Below are 20794 nucleotides of genomic sequence, written 5' to 3'. Positions count from 1 at the left end.
GATGAAGCATGGTGTAACAGTATACAAACTGCTAAAAAAAATTGAAGCACTACAGAACAAAATTCTATCACATTACCAAACCCTTCTCAATCAGAATAAAGGCCAGCCAGTTCGGTCCCCACACAGCAGCAAAAATACCAATTTTCCCAAATTCACTTTTAAAGACATTACGGAAACAGAAGTCATTGACATTCTTAAACATCTCAAACCATCGCAATGTAAGGGCGATGTAGGCCCCCCAATATTATTAAGGATTGTGCCGAGCCACTGGCCCCTCTCCTTACCGCTTTCATTAATGCCTCATTTAAATCAGGCATCGTCCCTAACAGCCTTAAGGAGGCATGGGTGCGCCCCCTCCTTAAAAATAAAACTTACTAGACCCCGCCCAACCTAACAATTACCGGCCTCTAACAACTGTCCCATTCCTACTCAAACTACTAGACAAAGCTGCTCACACCCAGATCCAACTCTACCTAGAAACCAACTCCATCCTAGGCAAAAGGCAGTCGGGTTTCCGCAAGGGGCACGGCACGGAAACCGCACTGTTATATCTAAAAAATCAAATAACTCAAATCCTAGACAACGGCAAGCCTGCCCTCCTCCTCCTTCTTGACCTTTCGGCAGCGTTCGATCTTGTGGACCACAAAACTCTCACATCACATCTCACCCATGATGCTCACTTCTCCGAGCATGCTGCTACCTGGATCACCACCTTCCTAGAGGGGAGAGCAATGAAATTCTTTTCCAACACGGCTCATGCTACGCCCGCCATCATCCACTGTGGCGTACCGCAGGGATCATGTACTGCCCCCACGCTGTACAATCTCTTCACTAAGCCTCTCTTTGACACACTGGATGCACTTGGGATTGCATACACCAACTATGCTGATGACACCCAAGTGCTTCTTCCCCTAACCGGTTCATACTCCCAATATGCCAACACCCTTCAACAAATCTATGCCACCATGCAAGCGTGGATGGCCACCAATGGCCTCTGCCTCAATGGGGATAAGACCGAGATCCTCATCCTTGGCCAAAAATCCACCCTAGCCAACCTAGACTGTCTCTACGCTAATTTCAACATCGACAATTGTACCATTCCAGTGCTATCATCTGTTAAGACATTAGGAGTGCAACTAGATGCCACGCTGTCCATGAACAAGCAAGTTAGCGCTATAGTTTCTGCCTCCGCCCACAGCACAAAACTCATCAACGCCATCAAACCATTCCTAACCAAGGTCAACTGTCTCTCTATAGCTAGAGCTACTATAGGAGCCAAGCTTGACTACTGCAACGCTCTACTCGCTGGCTCTTCCACAAAAAAAATAAACGGGCTCCACACCACTCAAAATAACGCACTAAGAGCAGCCCTAAGCATACCAAAAAGAGATCACATCTCGCAAGCTAGAAAAGATGCACACTGGCTCCCAGTCAAAGACTGCATCACATTTAAAATTCTCACCACTGCACACAAATGCATCAACCTCACCGCACCATCCTACCTTCCAGACACTATATCTAGACCCACCTCAACTAGGCCCACTAGAACCCACTACACGAACAAACTTACCATCCCACGCATCCACAGAGCCAAAGCTGGAGGAATAGGCTTCCCATACCTGAACTTGCAGAAATGTCCCTCATTGCTTTTTCGCAAAAAGCTCAAAACTGCTTTCTTTAAAGATACAAACTGTCTGTATCCTCCATAAGTACTCATCGCTGCTTTCAACGCTGTAACTCAGTTTTGTTTTCTGTTCCTTGTAACTAAGTTGTGACCTCTTTTTACTGCTACTTATATATGGGTGTAACTTAGTTGTTCACCCCATTATGTAACCAGCTCCAGGATGCTCTCGAGCTGTTGCGCGCTTTACAAATCCAAATAAATAAATAAATAAGGGAAACAGTCTCCCAGGACTGTCTTTAAGGGCATGTCAGTTGCCCCATAATACAGTAAGCGAAAAGCCCAGGGGTGTGCAGCTGAAGGCTGTTCTCCTCTGGCAAAGTCAGACTATGGTGTTAAAACAGCAGCACAAAGTTGGGGGGTACACAACTTGAGGGAAAACTTCACATAAATGGAGTCTTTCCTAACAAAGGGTCAGAACTCACCTGAGCTTGGGAGTGCTGTGGTCCCTATGAAAAAAGGGGGGTATTAATAATAAACTTTCTTTCTGGCCGTCACCGATGAGTTATTTGTGGGGTGGGGGGTAAACATATTTTTTGACACACGCAGGCGTGGTCAGACAAGGGCCTAGATGGAGCAGGGTAACTCTTTACGGAGGGGGTATTTAAGGATTTTGAGGAGCTCAGTGAAATGTTGGGGCGGGAGGCAATTAATGTCTTTGAATATATTCGATTTTAAAGGCATTCTAGTTGCCCCCAGTTGGAACAGGGAGTTGTCTCGGCCTCTTACACTCTTTAAACAAACCATAAACAGTAGTCACCAGGAAAGGAATACTCTGTAAACTATACAGGATTTTAGTGACTGTGGATACCACAGGGAGGCAAAAATACAAAGAGTACTGGGCTATGCAGACCGGGAGGGAAATCCGAGTAGACCTGGGAGATAGTTTATAGGGTAATGTTTCATGGTGATATTTTTGCTGCTGCGATGGAGCACAATTTCAAAAGGCTGCATGAGTGGCAATTAGACCCCTTAAGACTCTCCAAAATGTACAATGGAGTGTTGCTGCTATGTCCCAGAGACTGTGGCCAAATGGGCTGCCAGGGTGAGGGGGGCAGGGAAGAGTATTGATTCCCCAGATTGTGGGAAGCAATGTTCAGGGCAGGGAGACTGGCGGTAGTCCAGAAATAGAAAAGTGGGACTGTTTTCTGACTGAAATGACTGGATGCTTAAACTCTGGGACATATTTTTGATTGAGAAGTTGACAGCTATGGTGCATGACTGCATGTGGATGTTCCACCAGCACTAGGGCATGTTTATTCTGAAATGGGGATATAGTAAGCCTAAACGCAGTTCTAGATAGAGGTTGAATATTAGGTAGACCTACTTGAATGATGGACGCCTGTGGGAGCCAGGTGGCCACTTTCCATTTATGTGGGCAGACGCATTCTTTTCCATAAGTGTGGATTTTGAAGGTCAGCCAAGTAGACAAGCTGTCTGTAGGGGTATGATGGACTCAATAACTGCAGCCGTTTGTGTGTTTCTTTGTCTTTGTGATGATGCGAGTAGCTGAACGACCAGAAGCGTAATGGTTGATTGTTAGAGTGGGGATGGGGAGGGGAGGGGAGGAGGGAGTTAGTTAAACCTGGTGGTGATTTGGGGAACTGTAAGATGTGTTGCGCCCTTAAGAAAATGTTAATACAAATTAAAGTTAAACAAAAAGAACTTGTTAAAATCATCCCAAGCAGGGTTTAGAAGAGGGTATTCCATCATTAACCACGGTTTGCTGTTAAATATGTTGATTATCAAATACTGCACAATCAAAGACGGGAAGTTATGCGTGGCTTTTATTGATTTAGAAAAGGCCTTCAACTCTATCCCAAGGCACAAGTTATGGGGAAAGTTAGCCACATTAAAGATACTGACAGGATTCTTGAACCTACTACAACTTTGTTACAAGGACACACATGTGTCAGTTCGGTCCTTGTTTATAGGAAGGCTGTAGGGAATCTTCAGAACAAATAAAGGCGTAAAGCAGGGTTGTGTCCTAGACTCGCTGCTATTTCTTTATTTATTTCTGATTTTAACACGAGGTGTTCAATGAACTGTTTACTGAACAAATTTACTGGAGTCCGGTGCGTTTGATATATTGTAGGTTGCGGTAGTGGAGTGCACCTAAAAAATAGATTTGGTTAAAAACACATACAGTAAAATACTGTTTAGCATGACTTTGTGTAGGACCAGTAACCTGACGCGAAAAAAAGGAGGCAATAATTAAAAACATTACGTAGCACATGCTGATTGCCAATATACTTTAGACAATGTTTGTCTTGCACTTCTCTTCACAGAGTGCATGCCAGAAAAAAGCAATCAAGGAGGCGCTGCTGAGCAGCAATAAACATGGCCGCTTAAACAGACAGTTCCGCGTTTCACAACATCCTGCCTAAATAATATCCTCCTTCATGGCATGGCAGAATAACTCCAGGAATGTGTTAAACGTGTGATGACCGTGGCAACAAACTGGCAGACTTGCATCCTGATCCTTATCCTGGAAATGCACCATTGGTGGGGGCGTGCGGCAAAGCGGGTTTGCGTTTGAGGCCCAGCGAGCGCTGGCGGCTAAAACATTATTGACCCTGATGCTTTGCCTTCTGGAAGAAACAGCCCGCCTGCGGGTTTGTTGGCAGTGGGGGAAAGTTGTGGATCGGAGCTGCACTGCCTCCTCTGCCCGCGGCCCTGTCATATTCGACGGCGAGACGAAAGGAGAGATCACTGGAGTGCACCGCTGCGCAGTCTGGAAGGCTGCCATTACTTAAGTTTTCCCGGTGCGGCCCCTGGCGCAGACGTCTTGTCAGGAGTGCAGAGCTGCAGGGGTTGTGGCCGATTTTGCCTGGAGCACTCCATTCCTTCATCATTTTTTATGGAGCTGCGAGCCCCTTAAGAGCAGAGCCCTGTCGGAGTGAGTGGGGGCTGGAGGCAGTATGAACTGCATGATATGATGGGCTCGCCTCAGAGATACCGGCAGATTTCCTACAGCTGAGTCGCTTTATTGAGCTGGCCTTGTGGGGAGCTGCAATGCCCTGCCTGTGCTGTGGTCCCCCGAGGTGTGTACAAAGCGAATACTTTGCATTGTGGCATTAGACTGGCAACGGCTGGTGTCACTTGCCGGCTGAGTGCAATGTGGCATGTACATTCCTCAAACCCTGACATAGGCAGGTAGGGGGAGTGCCAGGGACTACGCACATGAACCTGTTGAGGAACAACGGATGGGAAGTAGAGGATATTGCTTGGGAATGGTTTCCCTTTGGGGCGCTGCCATTACTGCTACAGATAGGTCACTGCGCTGAGGTGGCCCTACAGAGACTGGATGAGTTGGCATGCTCGGGAGGGCCCCAGGCGTATCTACCTCTTGATCCTTGCTGCCAGGCAAAACATTACTCACTGTTGTCTAGAACAGCCTGCTGTGCAACTCACAGGAGATACAGCAGTTCTGATCCATAAGTACAGCCCTGTCTTGGCGTCTCGGGATATCAAAGCTGTGGTGAAGTTGCGAGCACCTGCGTTTCAGTTGCACCATTGCAGATATGACTCGTGGCAGTAGGAAGGGCAAGAAGGGGCCAATGGACTTGTACACTAGTACCCCACATAGGGACACCACTACGGCTGATGCAACAGCAGCAGACTGAGAGGTGGGTCCCTTAGGCACATCGATCATGGAGTCCTATATGACCATAATGCAGGCAGGCTTTGCCTCAGTGAATGACCAGCTTGATGATATTGTGGCCACTATCAGCTCCCTGTATACTAAATTAGACAAGGAAAGTGATAGAATCACTGCGGTTGAAACACGGGTTGGAGAGCTGGAGGACACTGTGGGCGCATGGTCTAGACCCTCAGGCTGTTAAGGAGGAGCTGCAGGCAGTTTGTACGAAAGGCAAGGATTTAGAATCTCGCTCCCGCACGAACATTGTCAGGATAGTGGGAATACCTGAGAAGGCAGTCCAAGGGCCTATGGATCCTTTTGTAGAAGCCTTGTTAAAATCCATACACAGCGGAGAGCAATTCTCAGCTCAGTTTACATGTGTAAACGACAGGGCACCACAACATATTTTTTCTTTTGAAAACAATTTATTTCAATACAATTTCTTTGAAAAAGACTTAACAAACAGTGTGGCGCAGTTATTGTGTGGGAAAACGTCTCTTTTTGCAACATGAAGGTAGAGCGCACTTCTTCCTATCTCTTGAGGAGGCTGTGGCATACATTGAATGGTCCATTCCTGTCCCGGTGGGATGGGGTCCAGATGCAGGACGTAAAGACTGAGACTCTGCAACAATGCATCCGTCATCTGGTGAATGAGTTTAGGACACGGTTTCTGGCACTAACCAATCTAGCTTTCTGTTGATATGTTCTGTCGAGCTCCGGGACGCAATGTTGCAAGTCGTACAAACTTTAAGTTTCAGTTGCTTTTCGCATCGTGCTACCAGGTGTATCGATGGTGGCATGGTATGGGGTACACCGTGGAGTGGATGGTGAGGGCGGGGGGAGGTGGGCATTGGGTGTGGGTTCGAAAATGTAAATATTTGACGGTTGTACTATTGGCAAATATACATGAGTTCTTAATGGGTGCCATGGCGGAGGGGACGCTGATATGTGTACATGGCGGGTAAGGGGATGAGTGGAAACGGTCTCATGAGGAAGTTGTTAACATGGAACATCCGTGGGCTGAATAACCCTGTTAAAGCCAGGAAGATTCTATCTCGTGTTGACAGGCACGGCCCTAATATAATTATGCTTCAGGAGACGCATGCCCTCGGACGCGTTCATGAGTCATTTGCACATAGATGGGGCCCCATGAGATTCTACACTGATTATTTCTCACCGTTGCGGGGCATACTTAACCTGATACATGACTCTTTGGAGTTTTAGGTCACTAATAGCTGCGTGGACCCGCTTGGCTGCTATGTTGTCTTGGGCGCTCTGGAGGGGCAGTTTGGTCATACTGGTTAATACATATGGGCCGAACGTTGATGACCCTGAATTCTACCAGCAGATCTCAGACACAATGACATCCGCAGAAGGGGTGGTGATAATTGGGTGTGGGGATTTCAATACTATCCTAGGCAATAAAATGGATTGATCTAGTGCCCCACGAATGCTAACCAGAGCAGTCAAGACACTTTGCCAGCTGTTGTTGTACTTTCCCCTAGTTGATGTGTGGCGTGAGTTGCACCCCTGTGTGAGTGAGTATATTTATTAGTCGTCAGTCCATGATTCTGGGTCATGTATACACTTATGTCAGCAGTCCAACACTGTCATATCTGCTCTCGAACATTATCTGATCGATCCCCGATGATACTGTCATTGGAATTTGCTCACTGACCTAGGCCACGGCCCTTATGGAAACTGGCCCCTGTAGTCCTAAAATATGCAAACTTGGCAGAAGCGCTCCACGGTGGCATTACTGATTTTTTCTTTTTTTTTTTTTTTAAATTATTGAAAGGTCATTGCAACTGAACTCTACACTATGGAAAGCGTTCAAGGTGTGGATGAGACGTGAGTTTCTTTAAACATCTACTGGAACCCTTAGAAGCCTAAGGCGGGAATTTGGGGAGGTCGAGACACAATTAAGAGGTCTGGAGAATGAACATGGTAGGACACGGGAGGAGACTGTGTTGGGCTGACCGTAAACAGCTACACACATACGGACCTGCCTGTGTAAGCTGCTGGCTAGAATATCCAGGGCGGAAGGTTGCAGGCAACATATCACCGGGATACGGGGACGGGGCGGCTCAGTATCAGTGAAAGAGCAGGACATAAACGATCTGTTCAGCTCATACTAGTTGAACCTATATGCTAATTGTGACACCGCAACGGATGAAAATCTTATCCGTTACTTGCAGGATATTGAGTTGCCAGCATTGTCTGTAGAGGCGGGGATACAATTGTATAAGGAATTTTTGCAAGAACTAGCACCAAGACTACTGACTGTGTGGGAAGAATCTTTTGCCAGGGGTGGCCTTCCCCCATCCTTGGGGGAGGTTATTATAACTATTGCTGAAGCCCAACAGGCCTTCCCATGAGATGGCGTCATACAGTCCATTGTCTTTAATCAATGCTGATGCAAAGGTGTATGCTAATGTATTGGCTACACGACTACACCCATATATGCTTTAGCTGGTGCATCCTGACCAGTCGATTAATTCCTACTAGATCCATGGCAGTCAACTTGAGAAGGCTGTTCTGTGTGTGATCACAGATCAATTCCCAAGCCAGAGCAGTCACAGCGACATTGGATGCCGAGAAATATTTTGACACTCTTTGCGCTACCTGTTCCAGGAGCTATGTCAATTTCGGTTCGGACCCTATTTCTCCCAATGTTTCTGACTATTATATGCCGGCCCGATGGCCAGAGTTTTCACAAATCAAACTACATCTGCTCCATTCCGACTAGGTAGGGATTCCTGCAAGGGGTGCCCGCTACCCCCCTGCTATTTGCACTTACTATTGAGCTGCTAGAGGCATTAATCAGGAGTGCCCATTGACACTGGGCGATGAGGATAGCCGGCCCGTCCCAAGTAATATCTTTATACGCAGACAGTGCGTTATTTATTTGGGACTCTGACCTGAGCCTCGACCCAATCATGAAATATATAAATATATTCACACACTTCTCCTGGTATAAGATAAATAGCACCAATTCTGAATGATTTCCCCTAACGCCCTCCACTGTACAGCCGGCAGACCTCCGGGGGCTTTGTTGGTCCCCCATACATTTTAAGTACCTGGGGATAACTTGTCTCGGATTCCGCAAATAACATATGCCGACTATCATGAGATTTATCTGCAACAACTTGTAGCTAAACTGAAACTGTGGAAGGGACTCCCGACTTCGTTATATGGGAGAATCGCTTTATTGATGGTGCTCCCAAAGTTGTTATACTTTTTTTGTAATGTCCCTATATGGGTGGAATTTCTGTGCCAAGATTAAATCACTTGTAAAATAATTTGCCTGGGGGGGTGGTGGGGGGGTGCGGATAGGATTAGCTGGGAAAAATTACTGATTCATATGAGCGCAAGGATCTTGAACTCTATTATTTAGCTGCTCAAGCTCACTTTGCCATATACTGGTATGTTGAAGGACCTAAGGTCCCACTGTATTGCTGGAGCGATACGGGACTTCACCCACAGACCTGAAATCAGTTACGTTTAGTGATCGATATGCAGACTTGTACACATTTGATCCAGTCAGAACCATGGTAAACGCTTGGTACAGAATACTTAGTAAACTAGAAATGAAATCTCCCTATAATATTTATGGAATTTACCTGATACTTCTCCCACATTTCTTTTCTTTTTTTTGTTTTAACGTAACTTTTTATTTACATTTTTAAACATAACATTTCAACACTAGTGTCTGGGGGGCGCTGTTACGCGCAGGAGAAAATGGTGGCTCCTGTGTAAGCTCCAGCAGTATCCAGGGCCGTAAGCCAAGATAAGTGCATGCTTACTATCCGGTTCTTTATGAAACTTGCTTGGACCGTGTAATATCAGCTACAGAAGACCCACACGAAATTTGGTAATGGACTGCGAAGGGATCGCTGAGATTCGAGCCCAGCTGGACTCCACGGCTCTGTGAGACGCGGCGACCGAGGGCCGTGGGGAGGAGCCCGGCGCCGGGCCAACGCGAGTGGCGTGGGAGGCAGAACATCTGATCCGGATTCGCAGGGAGGGGGGCTGCGGGCGCGCCGAGCACCGGCAGACTCCCATGCAGATATCATCATAGCAGCGGGACCGGTGCGGATGCCCGACCCTGCTTCGATCCAATGCAGGAAAGGTAAGCCGGGCCTGCCTCCCAGCCGGCACACACATCCCCCCCCCTCTGCTGCGACGCAGGCAAGCTACGTGGGACCCTAGAGACCAAGGGGAAAGCTGAACTGACACTCCCGGGAACCGAGGGAATGAGCCCGTGTGCTGGCGGGTCGAGGGCGCAGCGCCCTCCTCTGCTCCCCCCCTTCCCGGCGCCCTTTTCTATACACTGCCTCCACGCCGTGAAACAGTATACCACAGTCAACCCGGCTGGGCCTCTTGATAAACTGATACTCTCTATGCTATCCGCATTAACTTAAGTCCTCGCCCCCCCACCCTCACGGCCACAGGGGGACTGCAGGCACCGAAGAGGACCATACGAATTACAGTGGCGGTCTAGCACGTCAGTGATGAACACAAGTGATTCCCAATCACACGAACCTAGCGGCGATCAAGGTCCCAGCGAGATCTCCAATCTTCACATTACGCACTCGGGGGGGAGACAGGGAGCCAGTACTTCATCACATGCCCCCCCCCCCCCACTGAGAATTGGGGAATAGCACAACCACAACTTAGAGTGGGGGGTCTCACGGAAGGTAACGGACCAGGGAAAGAAAGTTCCCCTCCCCACTCCTAAGAGAACTAAGCCTGGAATCGCCGGATGGGGTAGCAGCTAGATACAATCCCCGTGGCTGCGGACCTCCTCCTGAACTGCAGCAATAACAATTGTGTTCCAACGCCAAGGCGATAAGGTGGTAAACACAGACATTCACCGCTCCTATAGCACAACCCCATATGTTGGGTTCAAACCCTCGGCTGAGTGCGACGACAGTACAGGATACGTGGAAAACTGACAGTCAGATAAGCCTAGGCTTCAAGTGCCGAGTCGCACGACGGCCCGACATCCTCTCCACAAAGCAGCCGATGGGGGCAACTACATAGTAACTATTGTGGGGAATTCCTTTGAACAGAGACGATGCCCAAGCACTTTGGCCCCAAAAGGAGCAGAGGCACTATAGATAAATTCACGACTGCAATGCAGAAAGACACGGCACCTGCGGCCGAAGAGGAAATGGCCGCGCAGGAACAACAAACCCCTCCAACATCAATGATGGATCCTCAAGCGGTCTTCTAGGCCATGCAGCAGGGTTTCGCAGCACTCACCGATAAACTAGATGGAATCACGGCAAGTGTTGCCACCATAAAAACACAACTCGACAAAACCACCTCCCGCATGACTGAGGCGGAAACAGGGATATCAGGCACAGAAGATGCCCTGGAAACTCTGAAGAACACAGTATCCACAATGGCCATCGAGCTGGGAACCGTGAAATCCAAGTGTGAAGACTTGGCGACGAGGTCTCGAAGAAACAATATTTGCATTATTGGGGTCCCGGAAGAAGCAATGAAGGGGTCGATGGAAAAAGCGGTCGAAGACCTTTTGCGCACGCTGCTGGGTGACCCTGGTTGGTCCCAGACGTTCATTGTGAAGAGGGCGCACAGATCATTGGCCCAGAAACCGAAGCCCGGGGCATAACCCAGACCAATCATTGCACGCATATTAAACTACAGAGACAGAGGTTTGATCTTAAGAACCTCCAGAGAGAAACAAGAACTAAGATTGGAGGCTAATGTTAAACGCATCTACCCAGACTTCACATTAGCGGTCTAACGGGGGTCAAGAAGATGCTTCGCGACCGGCAGGTGCAATATGCAATGCTCTATCCTGCCAGACTTAAAATCCAACACCAGAATAAGTCCTACTTTTTCACGTTCCCTGAGGAAGCGGCAAACTTTGTAGAAACACATATCCCACCGAACAATGGACAGTGTTTGAATGGATGGCTACTGAAGTAAGTTGTGGACCACATTATTGCTATCATGTTCAGAAAGCGAGATGAAAAGCAACGGAATAAGCTTCCCTATGGAAACCAAGGTCTGGGAGCAGCATAATGCAATTTTCAAACACTTTGACATCAATAGCCCTAGACATCACAACGAGTGAGAGCAACGAGACAGAACCAGAAATGACACTTGGACTCGATGTTGGCACGGGCACTGGAAACACTGCAGCCCTCCCTGTAGCAGGTGCTCAAGACATTGATGGGAGGGGTGGGATGGGCATTTCACTTCACAGTTGAAGTTTGGGGAACTGTGAGGGAGGGGTGACACTGGGGATGTTTGGGGTTTATGTAAAGGAGGTTGATAAAAGGAAAAGCACACAGGTGGTAAGCACGAAGGCGCTAATGCATGCAACGAGCAATTATTGGTGTATAGACAAAGGTGAACACTCCATAGACAATGGGTAAAAAAAGCAGGGACGATACTGAAGTGTTAAGCTGGAATGTAAGGGGCCTCGGATCCAGGATAAAAAAAAGGAAGATTATGGCATATCTTAACAGACAAGCTGCTAAGATTATCTACCTGCAAGAAACGCACACGGGACCCTGACAGGTCGAACAATTGATACCCAACTGGGGGGCTTATCAGTACTTCACAACATACTCCAGACGTGCTAGAGGTGTCGCAATATTGCTGCATAAAACGTTACCGTTCCAATTAATAAAAGTTGAGTGTGATCCTGAGGGGAGATATGTACTGCTACATGGCATCCTCTATGATAAGGAAATAGTCTTCCTTAATATATATGGTCCGAATACTGACTAGCCAGATTTCTACACCTCGGTCTTTGAAAAACGAGTGAGCTTTCCAACTGCTCAAGTGATTTGCGGGGGGGACTTTAATACTATTTTGAGTGTACAGCTTGATCGCACATCGACTCAACCCAGAACATTAACCAAAGCAGCGCAGACAATACTCTCACATATGTCGGACCTGAATTTGAAAGATGTCTGGAGAACATTACACCAAAGCATGAGAGAATACACATTATTCCTCGGTTCATGACATGCACTCCAGAATAGACCTATGGCTAATAGATACGGGGAGCATGACATGGGTCACAGACTCCCGAATCCACCCAAGGACCTACTCAGACCACTCCCCGATACAATTAACACTGAGAATCCCCGACAGGCCTAATAACCGTCCACCGTGGAGATTTAAGCCGGCAGCTGTTAGAGACCTGGTATATAAAAATGAAATGGAACAATACATACAAGAATATTTTGATATTAAGGAAAACTCGGTCTCAACTCAGGCTACATTATGGCAGGCGTTTAAAGTATGCATCAGAGGTCAATCGATATCCATAGAGGGAGGGATCCTGAAAGATATCGGGGGTAGGCTAACCCGACTAGAGACACAAATAGCAGCCTTGCAATCCCAATACGCGCTCACTTCGTCAGCCCAACTTAGCTCGGAAATTAAGACCAAGCTAGATGAATACATGGAAACAGCAGATCAGGAGGTCAGATACTTTGATAGACCTGTTGCGGCGCGCAGGTACGGGGAGGGGGAACGACCCGGGAGGCTACTGGCCAAAATCGTGCATGGTGAAAAGGGCCCCACGACTATACCCTGCATACATGCGACGGATGGTACAGTGACCACCGACCAGGGGAAACAAAGACACATTTTATGCAGTCTACAAAGACTTGTACTCCCCACAGAGCACTGTCACAAAGCCTGAAATAGAACAATATCTCGCCCGAATACCTTCAACCCTTATAGCAGAAACCACTAGAGAATCATTAGAGGAACCCATCACTGAAGCTGAAATAATTGAAGCAATAAAAGTACTCCCCAATGGGAAGGCGCCGGGCACAGATGGGTTGGGAGCTGAGTTATACAAGGAATTCAGTCATTTACTGCGATGCCACCAAATCATGGCCACAATATCCCCCGAGACCCAAGGGATACCGGTCTCCCTTGATATGCGGAAAGCATTTGACACAGTTTCTTGGCCCTTTCTCTTCGGGGTGTTGCAGAATTATGGATTCGGCCCACAATTCATAAAGTGGATTAAAATACTATATGCACTACCCCAGGCGAAGATCAGAATCAACGGATCTCTCACAGACATATTAGAGTTGTTGGGAGGCACAAGGCAGGGCTGCCCTCTTTCCCCGCTCCTATTTGCTTTAGTCATAGAACCACTGGCAGACATTCTCAGATCAAGCTATAGCACATTTGGGATCCGGATTGATGGTAAACTGCAAATCATAACGTTGTATGCTGATGATATCGTATTATACCTTAAAAACCCTGACCACACACTCAGTAAGGTCCTAGCAGAGGTGGAAAAGTTTGGCGAATATTCAGGCCTACGCCTTAACCCCAACAAGTCGGAGATATTTCCGCTGACAGACAACACAGTACAACCCCAAAACCTGCATGGCCTCATATGGAGCCCGGTCCACATCGTGTATCTAGGCGCCGACATAGCTAGGACGGCACAATTGTCCCGCTCCTTGAACTACAGCACTCTGGCAGAAAAATTATGCATTAAAATGAAGCGATGGGGCCCCTCCCATATCATTGATGGGGAGGATAGCACTGATTAAAATGATAATATTTCCGAAGCTATTTTACCTTTTTAGTACAGTCCCAGTCTGGCCGGGCCGCGCTCTGTTCTCCAAAATTAACAGTGCCTGCATAGCGTTCATTTGGGGTGGACATCCTAGATTAAGCTGGAGGGTCCTATCGGACTCGTATCCCAGGGGTGGGCTGATGGCACCTGACATGGAATTATACTACCTGGCGGCGCAAGAGCATTATGCTGCTGGTTGGCCCACATCCTTCATCAACCCAGGCCCCCCACCCTCCTACTCAGGGGAGCGCAAAGCGGCGTTGGCATTACAAAGGTTGACCAGACCTACTCCCAAGCACTACAACACGATAAACCCAACTAAGGTTACGATCACGGCATGGGCTAAAATCACTGACATATTCGACGCCAGTAAACTATACCATCCAAGTATGCCAATCTAGCGCGATCTACATACATCCCTATCCATTGAGAGCGAAGTGGTTCGATGTATTGGAGCACTAGAGGTATTACACAATAGGGACAACTATTCCCGGAAAAACACTTTATACTTTGGGAAGACATCAGAGACACAGTGGGAAACACAAATGTGTATAAGCGACAATATGACCAAGTGGCAGCCTTCACACGCCAAATGTATCCATCATTCCCGATTGAACCTGAAATCAACATGGCAGTAGGCTAAATATACACAGGGGGGGACCCAGAAAATAACCTCTGCTCTGTATAAAATTATAGTACAGACAAGACCGAAGGTGACTCACGCAGCCAAGGGAAAGTGGGAGCAAGATCTGGGCCAACAGATAGAAGAACAAGAATGGTCCCAGATATGTGCACTAACCAAGCAGATATCATGCAATTCAAGGTTTAAGCTGATCCATTATAAGATAACACATAGGACACACAATACTCCAGCAAATCTTAAGAAAATATACCCCACCATGCCCGGCCCCTGCCCAAGATGCAACAGTGAAAATGGCAACGTATTCCATATGCTGTGAGACTGTGTAGAACTGAACAAATATTGGACAGAGGTCTGCGGAGCCCTGGACATGATGGCAGATCAACCGCTGGAATGGTCTCCGCGAATATGCATGCTAGGGGCTGTGGGGAAAATGAACCCAACATGGCGCAGATTGTTAAATTTGAGTCTATTGATAGCCAAAAGGGCTATATTGATGAGGTGGAAGAATGTTCAACCGCCGACCAAAGAAGACTGGAACAAAGACATGTTGTGGGCTAACGATAAAGAGGAACTATATATTGACTCAGTGGCGCCCCCCTCCAAACCCAGAAACATATGGGCAAGGTATAAACAATATCTGGCAGAGTTAACGGAACAGGAGTGCCCAACCACTGAAGAAAGCGAACTTGCTTAAGTTGTATGATCACTGAATGATTGTTACAAAAACATGTGTATAACCTGTGTGCAAAGATAAATAAAGTTGTTAAAAAAAAACATAACATTTCAACAATGGTTGAGCCTCCCCTTTCCCCTGCCTGCTGGTCCGACGATGGTCCCTGAGCGAGAACTGTCTTCCTGAGCTGCCCTGAATCTCAGTGCCGGTGGGTATTTGCTTTGCCTTCCCCTGTTGGTCTGACCCGGGTGTACCCTCGAGCTCTTGCCTCGTCTGGGGCGATCATACCAGTCAGAGGATTCACATTTTCCTTGGGCACCAGACCCCCTTTGATCCTACCTGTAAAGTCCAGGATCCTCGAGCTTCTCCTACATTTGACAGGGAACTGCGAAGATCTTGGGATGCTCTGGGCCAGCTTAGGATGGGGAATATGTTTCTGGAGGGACTGTTTGTGTCCTTAGTGGACTTTTTGCATAGGATGGGGGGGGGGGTTGGCACCCTCAGGGTGTTGCAGTACTATCAAATACAGGCCAAGTTCCGTAGGAAGGGACCCTCTTTCCCTACTGCACCAGAGTCTGTCCCATTAGTGTGTTAGTGATATTGCAACCGCAGATGTGACAAGGCGCAGTGTGTCCAGATAAATACTGTCTGCTCCAGACTCGCCTCAAGTAAAAAAACACAATGCAAGCGGGATTTTGGGGGTGACTCTGGCGGAAGACAAATGGAGCAAATGTTGCCGATTGACAAAAACTGTCTCAATTAATGCTTGTCTCCATCTGATACAGTATAACATTCTTTTATTTTTTCCAACTGCTTCTTTTTATTTGCATTTATGAAATTTCAAATGCAAAACTGGAACAAAAAAAAGTGAGAAACAATAAGAACAGAGAGCGAATGCATCATAGTGTACAATAAGTTACGGTCATGATAGCAAATGAAGATTGGGTGTGGTCACTTGAGAGTTTTTGTTCAAGTGACAATCCTCTGGCGGCTTCGCTAACTGCCTCCCATCTGCATACAATTTAAGTTAGTCTTTTGAGCACCATCTGAGGGTTAAGGGTTTGCATACCGCTCCCGGGAACTGTTGTGCGTAATCAAAGAAAGGGGGACCAGGTGTGGTGGAATTTCCCCATGTAGTTTGCCCGGGCCGCAGTGATTCTTTCCACCATAGCAGTATGCCAGCATTTTGTTAACCACATCGAGATCGCTGGTCCCTCTGAGGATTTCCAGTGGCGGGCGATGGTGATCTTCGCCGCTTTGAGGAGATGGGTAATCAAGGTAGACATGTGCCTGGAAAGCGGGAGTACCCGTACCCAGTGTTCTTAAACATTTGCATTACACCCCAGCAAGATTTGCTAATTTCTCCCCAAATGTGAGTGGCGAATGTCGGAAATGTGGTGAAGCACAAGCCGACTCGTTCCACATGTACTGGGAATGCACTCCAGTTATGGCATTCTGCGGTGAAATTGCGATTACGTTGGATGTCCTACTGGACATACCATTTAAATATTTGTTGGGGGACATAGTAAGGCCTCTGTTGCTAGCAGGACACAATGGATGCGCGATCTGGTATTCACTAATGAAATGGATGAGGCATATGTACTTACTGTGTCGTCTGCTTGCCGCCCCAAAGACACATGGAACTGGCTCGGACTACACTTTGGTGGTGCTGACTCGGAGGCGGCAGTGAGTTGTGTAGACGCCTCAGAATGAGCTGCCCAAGAGAATATGTGCATTACTACTATGTAAATGTGTTTAATTGATCAATGGTGCAATCTCAAATGTTTGGCATATTGCTAATTTTGTACACTCTGCAATGCCAAATGTGCAGTACTATAGGTGCTGATTGTTGTACGACTGTTTATTAAATAAAGGTGTGCAAAAAAAGCTATCAATAAAAACAATTTTATTTAATTTGCATTTTTAAAGCGCTCATACAGCCCGGGGCATCGAGGCACTGTTACAGGAATATGTCTCATAGTTGTGTATTTATAACGAGCCTAATACCAGGAGGTTTTTAAGCGCGGACCCAGGGATCGAACCTGTTACTTCGTGTCGTCTTGTTTCAAAGTTGCCGCTGAGCTATCCTCCCGAACACATCCATAATAAATAAATTACAATATAGATTATGCTCTGTCGTGGAACTCTTTAAAATCTGCAAGGAGCTGGCCAACCCTGCTGCAGTCTCTACCTCTCCTGTCCCCTCCCAGGCCCTCTGCACGGCACTGGCCTCTCACTTCATTTCAAAAACTCAGGACATCCTGTCCTCACTCTCCTCCTACAACCTCCCCCCCTCTATTCCCTGCCCTTCCTCTGGCTCTTCTGCAGCCACCCCTCCTCTCTCCTTCTCTTCCTTTCCCCTTTTTTCTGCTGACGAGGTTTCAAGACAAGTCCGATCTATGAAAGTCTCATCAAAACAGGTCCACCCCTGTTCTTCCAAAACTATCAAGGACCACATTGACTCCTTGGCTCCTGCCCTTGCTGACTTCTGCAATCACTCCTTCGCCTCTGGAGTCTTCCCATCCCCTCTCAAGCACTCCCTTGTGCACCCCCTTCTTAAGAAACCCTCTTCCGACCCTTCCTGCCCAGCTAACTATCGCCCAATCTCTATCACTCCCTTCCTGGGCAAGCTCCTGGAGAAACTGGCCATCTCCCAGCTTAATCTCCATGCTGAATGTGTTGGTAGTCTTCATGACCATCAGTCTGGCTTCAGAGCTGCCAGAAGCACGGAAACTGCTCTCCTGAACATCCGTGAGGACCTGCTCTCGAACCTTTACTCTAACATTCCATGTGTTCTCATTTTGCTTGATCTCTCTTCTGCCTTTGATACTGTCAACCATACCATCCTGCTCAACCGTCTCCGTGATAACCTCGGTATCACTGGTCAGGCTCTGACGTGGCTGACCTCTTTCCTCTCAAATCGACCCTCCCAGGTCCAACTGGGGTCTTTCCTCTCTGACATCTTCTTCTCTACCTGTGGTGTCCCCCAGGGATCTAACCTCTCTCCCTGGCTGTTCAACCAGTATCTGGCACTTCTCGCCCACCACATCGCCGCTCTCTGCCCCTACTTTCAGTGCTATGCGGATGATACCCAACTCATTTTCAGGCTACCCTCGGCCTCCTCTTCTCCTTCCCTCATCTCTGACTGTCTTTCTGCTATCCAGGAATGGTGTGCCGCCAAGGACCTCTGCCTTAATGCCAGTAAGACTGAGATTCTACTCATCGGCACTCCCACTCCCTCCTTCCCTGCTGCTCTCTGGCCGGCCTCTCTGGGCCCTCTTCCTACTCCTACCTGCAAGGCAAAAAACCTTGGGGTCATCTTCGACTCCACACTCTCCTTCTCTCCTCACATATCCGACGTATCTAAGAAGTCACACTACCAGCTACACCTCCTCAGAGGTATCCTTCCTTTCCTCTCCTTCCCCCAGAAGCTCACTGTCTCTAGAGCCCTGGTTCTCTCTAAGCTGGACTACTGTAACAGCCTCTATCTTAATCTGCCCGCCTCTACTCTCCGCCCTTTGCAACTCATCCAGAACAGGACTGCAAGACTTGTCCTTGGCCTCAAGCCCAGGGACTGTATCTCTCCAGGACTGAAATCACTACACTGGCTCCCAGTGACTGCGAGGATCAAGTTCAAAACCCTCTGCATTGTCCACAAGGCCGTCTGGGGCCTTGGGCCAAAATACCTTCAACTCTCTCTTCCTAAATATCTTCCTTCTCGAGCTCTTCGCTCATCCGCCTCCAACTCCCTCAGGGTCAGCCGCTTCTCCAAACAACGAGTTGGGGGCAGATCTCTTTCCACTGCAGGGGCCTCCCTCTGGAACAGCCTTCCTACCTCCCTGAAACTTGAGGAGAACCACCTCCGGTTCCGGAAGCACCTCAAAACCTTCCTCTTTGCCTCCGCTTTCTCTCCCCCTCTCCCCTGCTAATACTACTGAAACTGCACTGAATCTGCAACTGGGCCATTCACCGTTCTCGGCCCAGCCACTCTCCCCTGCACTGCCTCCACGGCAACCCCTGCACTACGGGACTGTGTCTGTATCCATACAGCCCCCCTTCCCAGCACTTGTCTGCACTTACCTCGCACTTGCCACCAGCTGGCCCTTGTTATTTATCCTGTATGCTGTATGCTTATAACCCTGTACTGCACTTTCCCCTCTCCCTTTCCCCCATGCACTTTTCCCTTCCCCTCTACCCTTGCACTTGCGCGATCTGAATGACACCTGGCCTAGTAAAATCGTTGTCTGTCTCCCCTTGTCCCCCCCCCTGCCTCGTCGCGCCTTGAAACACTTGTGTATAGGCGCGTTACAAATGCCTTATCATATATCATATCATATCACCCTGGCTGACAAAATAACCTTTGTGGATTGCATGAAAACGGGAGCCTAGTTGACTGAGAGTTTAACCCGGCTCAAAGCCTGGTTGCTAATCTATTACTGGTAAAACATGCATGCGTGGAACCTCGTTTCCGCCAATGTTAGAGAACAGCAGGCACTTCCATGCCTGTGTGCTTGAAAGGACATCTACATCTCACTCTCCTCCACTTCAGACTGCATCTGTTGTTTGGCCATGCTGCTGCTTGAAGCCCATTGAATGACGAGCACCCGCCTACTGTGTAAGCAGTGTTTCAGAAGGTTGTTTTAGGCATATATCAGAGATAATGTAATGCCAAAATAGTCCCGAGATGTGTTGGTGTGGAGGCCGATAAGGAGCAATAAGTACAAATGTTGCTCTGAAATGCTGTTACCTCTATTGGGCAATATATAGCTCAGATACATTTTTTCATGTGGTTTTTCATATTTTAGGTGTACAGGTTGCGCTCCATTGCAAACAAACATGGTTATATGTGCTTTTACTGAAGGTAAAAACAGAGTGGTAAATTTCATAGTGGTCAAAATACTGATAGTTAATTTTATTTGGGGGGGTACCCACAACCCCCCAGTTTTTCTATCCTTTTAACCCCACCCCATTCATTTTAACCTCTTACCACACTACCATATATATATTTAACATTTTCTGTATTTTTTGGTATTTTGGCTTTCACTGAAACTTAACACTGCTGTATTTTCGGTAAAATCACTGGATACCTAAAAAATCTGGTAGTTTGAGTGAAATGCGTGACCTATAATCGATTATCAGAAAGCCAGTGTTAGTGCCTCTAACAATGTCAGGGTGTGGGACTTTTTTATTTTTTTACTATTCTTCTATAGTTCTATACGTACATTTGACTCAAAATGCTCATAATGATAGATTTATAGTCATTGACCATAAGAGATTTTTTCATCTTGTTTTCTACAGGTAAAGAAAAAATATCCACAACAATTTCAGGATCCTTCCTTCCACCGCCTCAGCAGCCAAAGGCAAAGCTAATGTCAAGTTCTGTTGTGGTTCAGCTTGCAGATTTCACTATTTTTCAGGTACATTTGTAAATAACACATTCAAGCTATTTTGAATATATTAATTATAATTTTTTTTTTGCCAAATATTACAACAATGTTCTTTAGCTGGTAACGCAGGACCTTATTTACCACTCGCCACAAATGATTTATTTAAGGTTT

At 47.4% G+C, this 20794-nt stretch overlaps 1 protein-coding gene across 2 annotated transcripts in view; it reads left to right on the top strand.

Annotated features, from left to right (window-relative positions):
- BLTP3B (bridge-like lipid transfer protein family member 3B) overlaps positions 1-20794 on the top strand; it is a 2399137-nt gene that overhangs the window by 1238014 nt on the left and 1140329 nt on the right. For both annotated transcript variants that reach the window (XM_069629381.1, XM_069629382.1), the window contains exon 11: positions 20535-20653. In XM_069629381.1, coding sequence (XP_069485482.1) covers positions 20535-20653 — 119 coding nt within the window. The remainder of the gene's footprint in view (positions 1-20534; positions 20654-20794) is intronic.

The sequence above is a fragment of the Ambystoma mexicanum genome, chromosome 12, assembly GCF_040938575.1.
Source record: "Ambystoma mexicanum isolate Mex_15411 chromosome 12, UKY_AmexF1_1, whole genome shotgun sequence".
Classification (NCBI taxonomy): domain Eukaryota; kingdom Metazoa; phylum Chordata; class Amphibia; order Caudata; family Ambystomatidae; genus Ambystoma; species Ambystoma mexicanum.
This window is presented reverse-complemented; position numbering and strand designations above follow the sequence as displayed.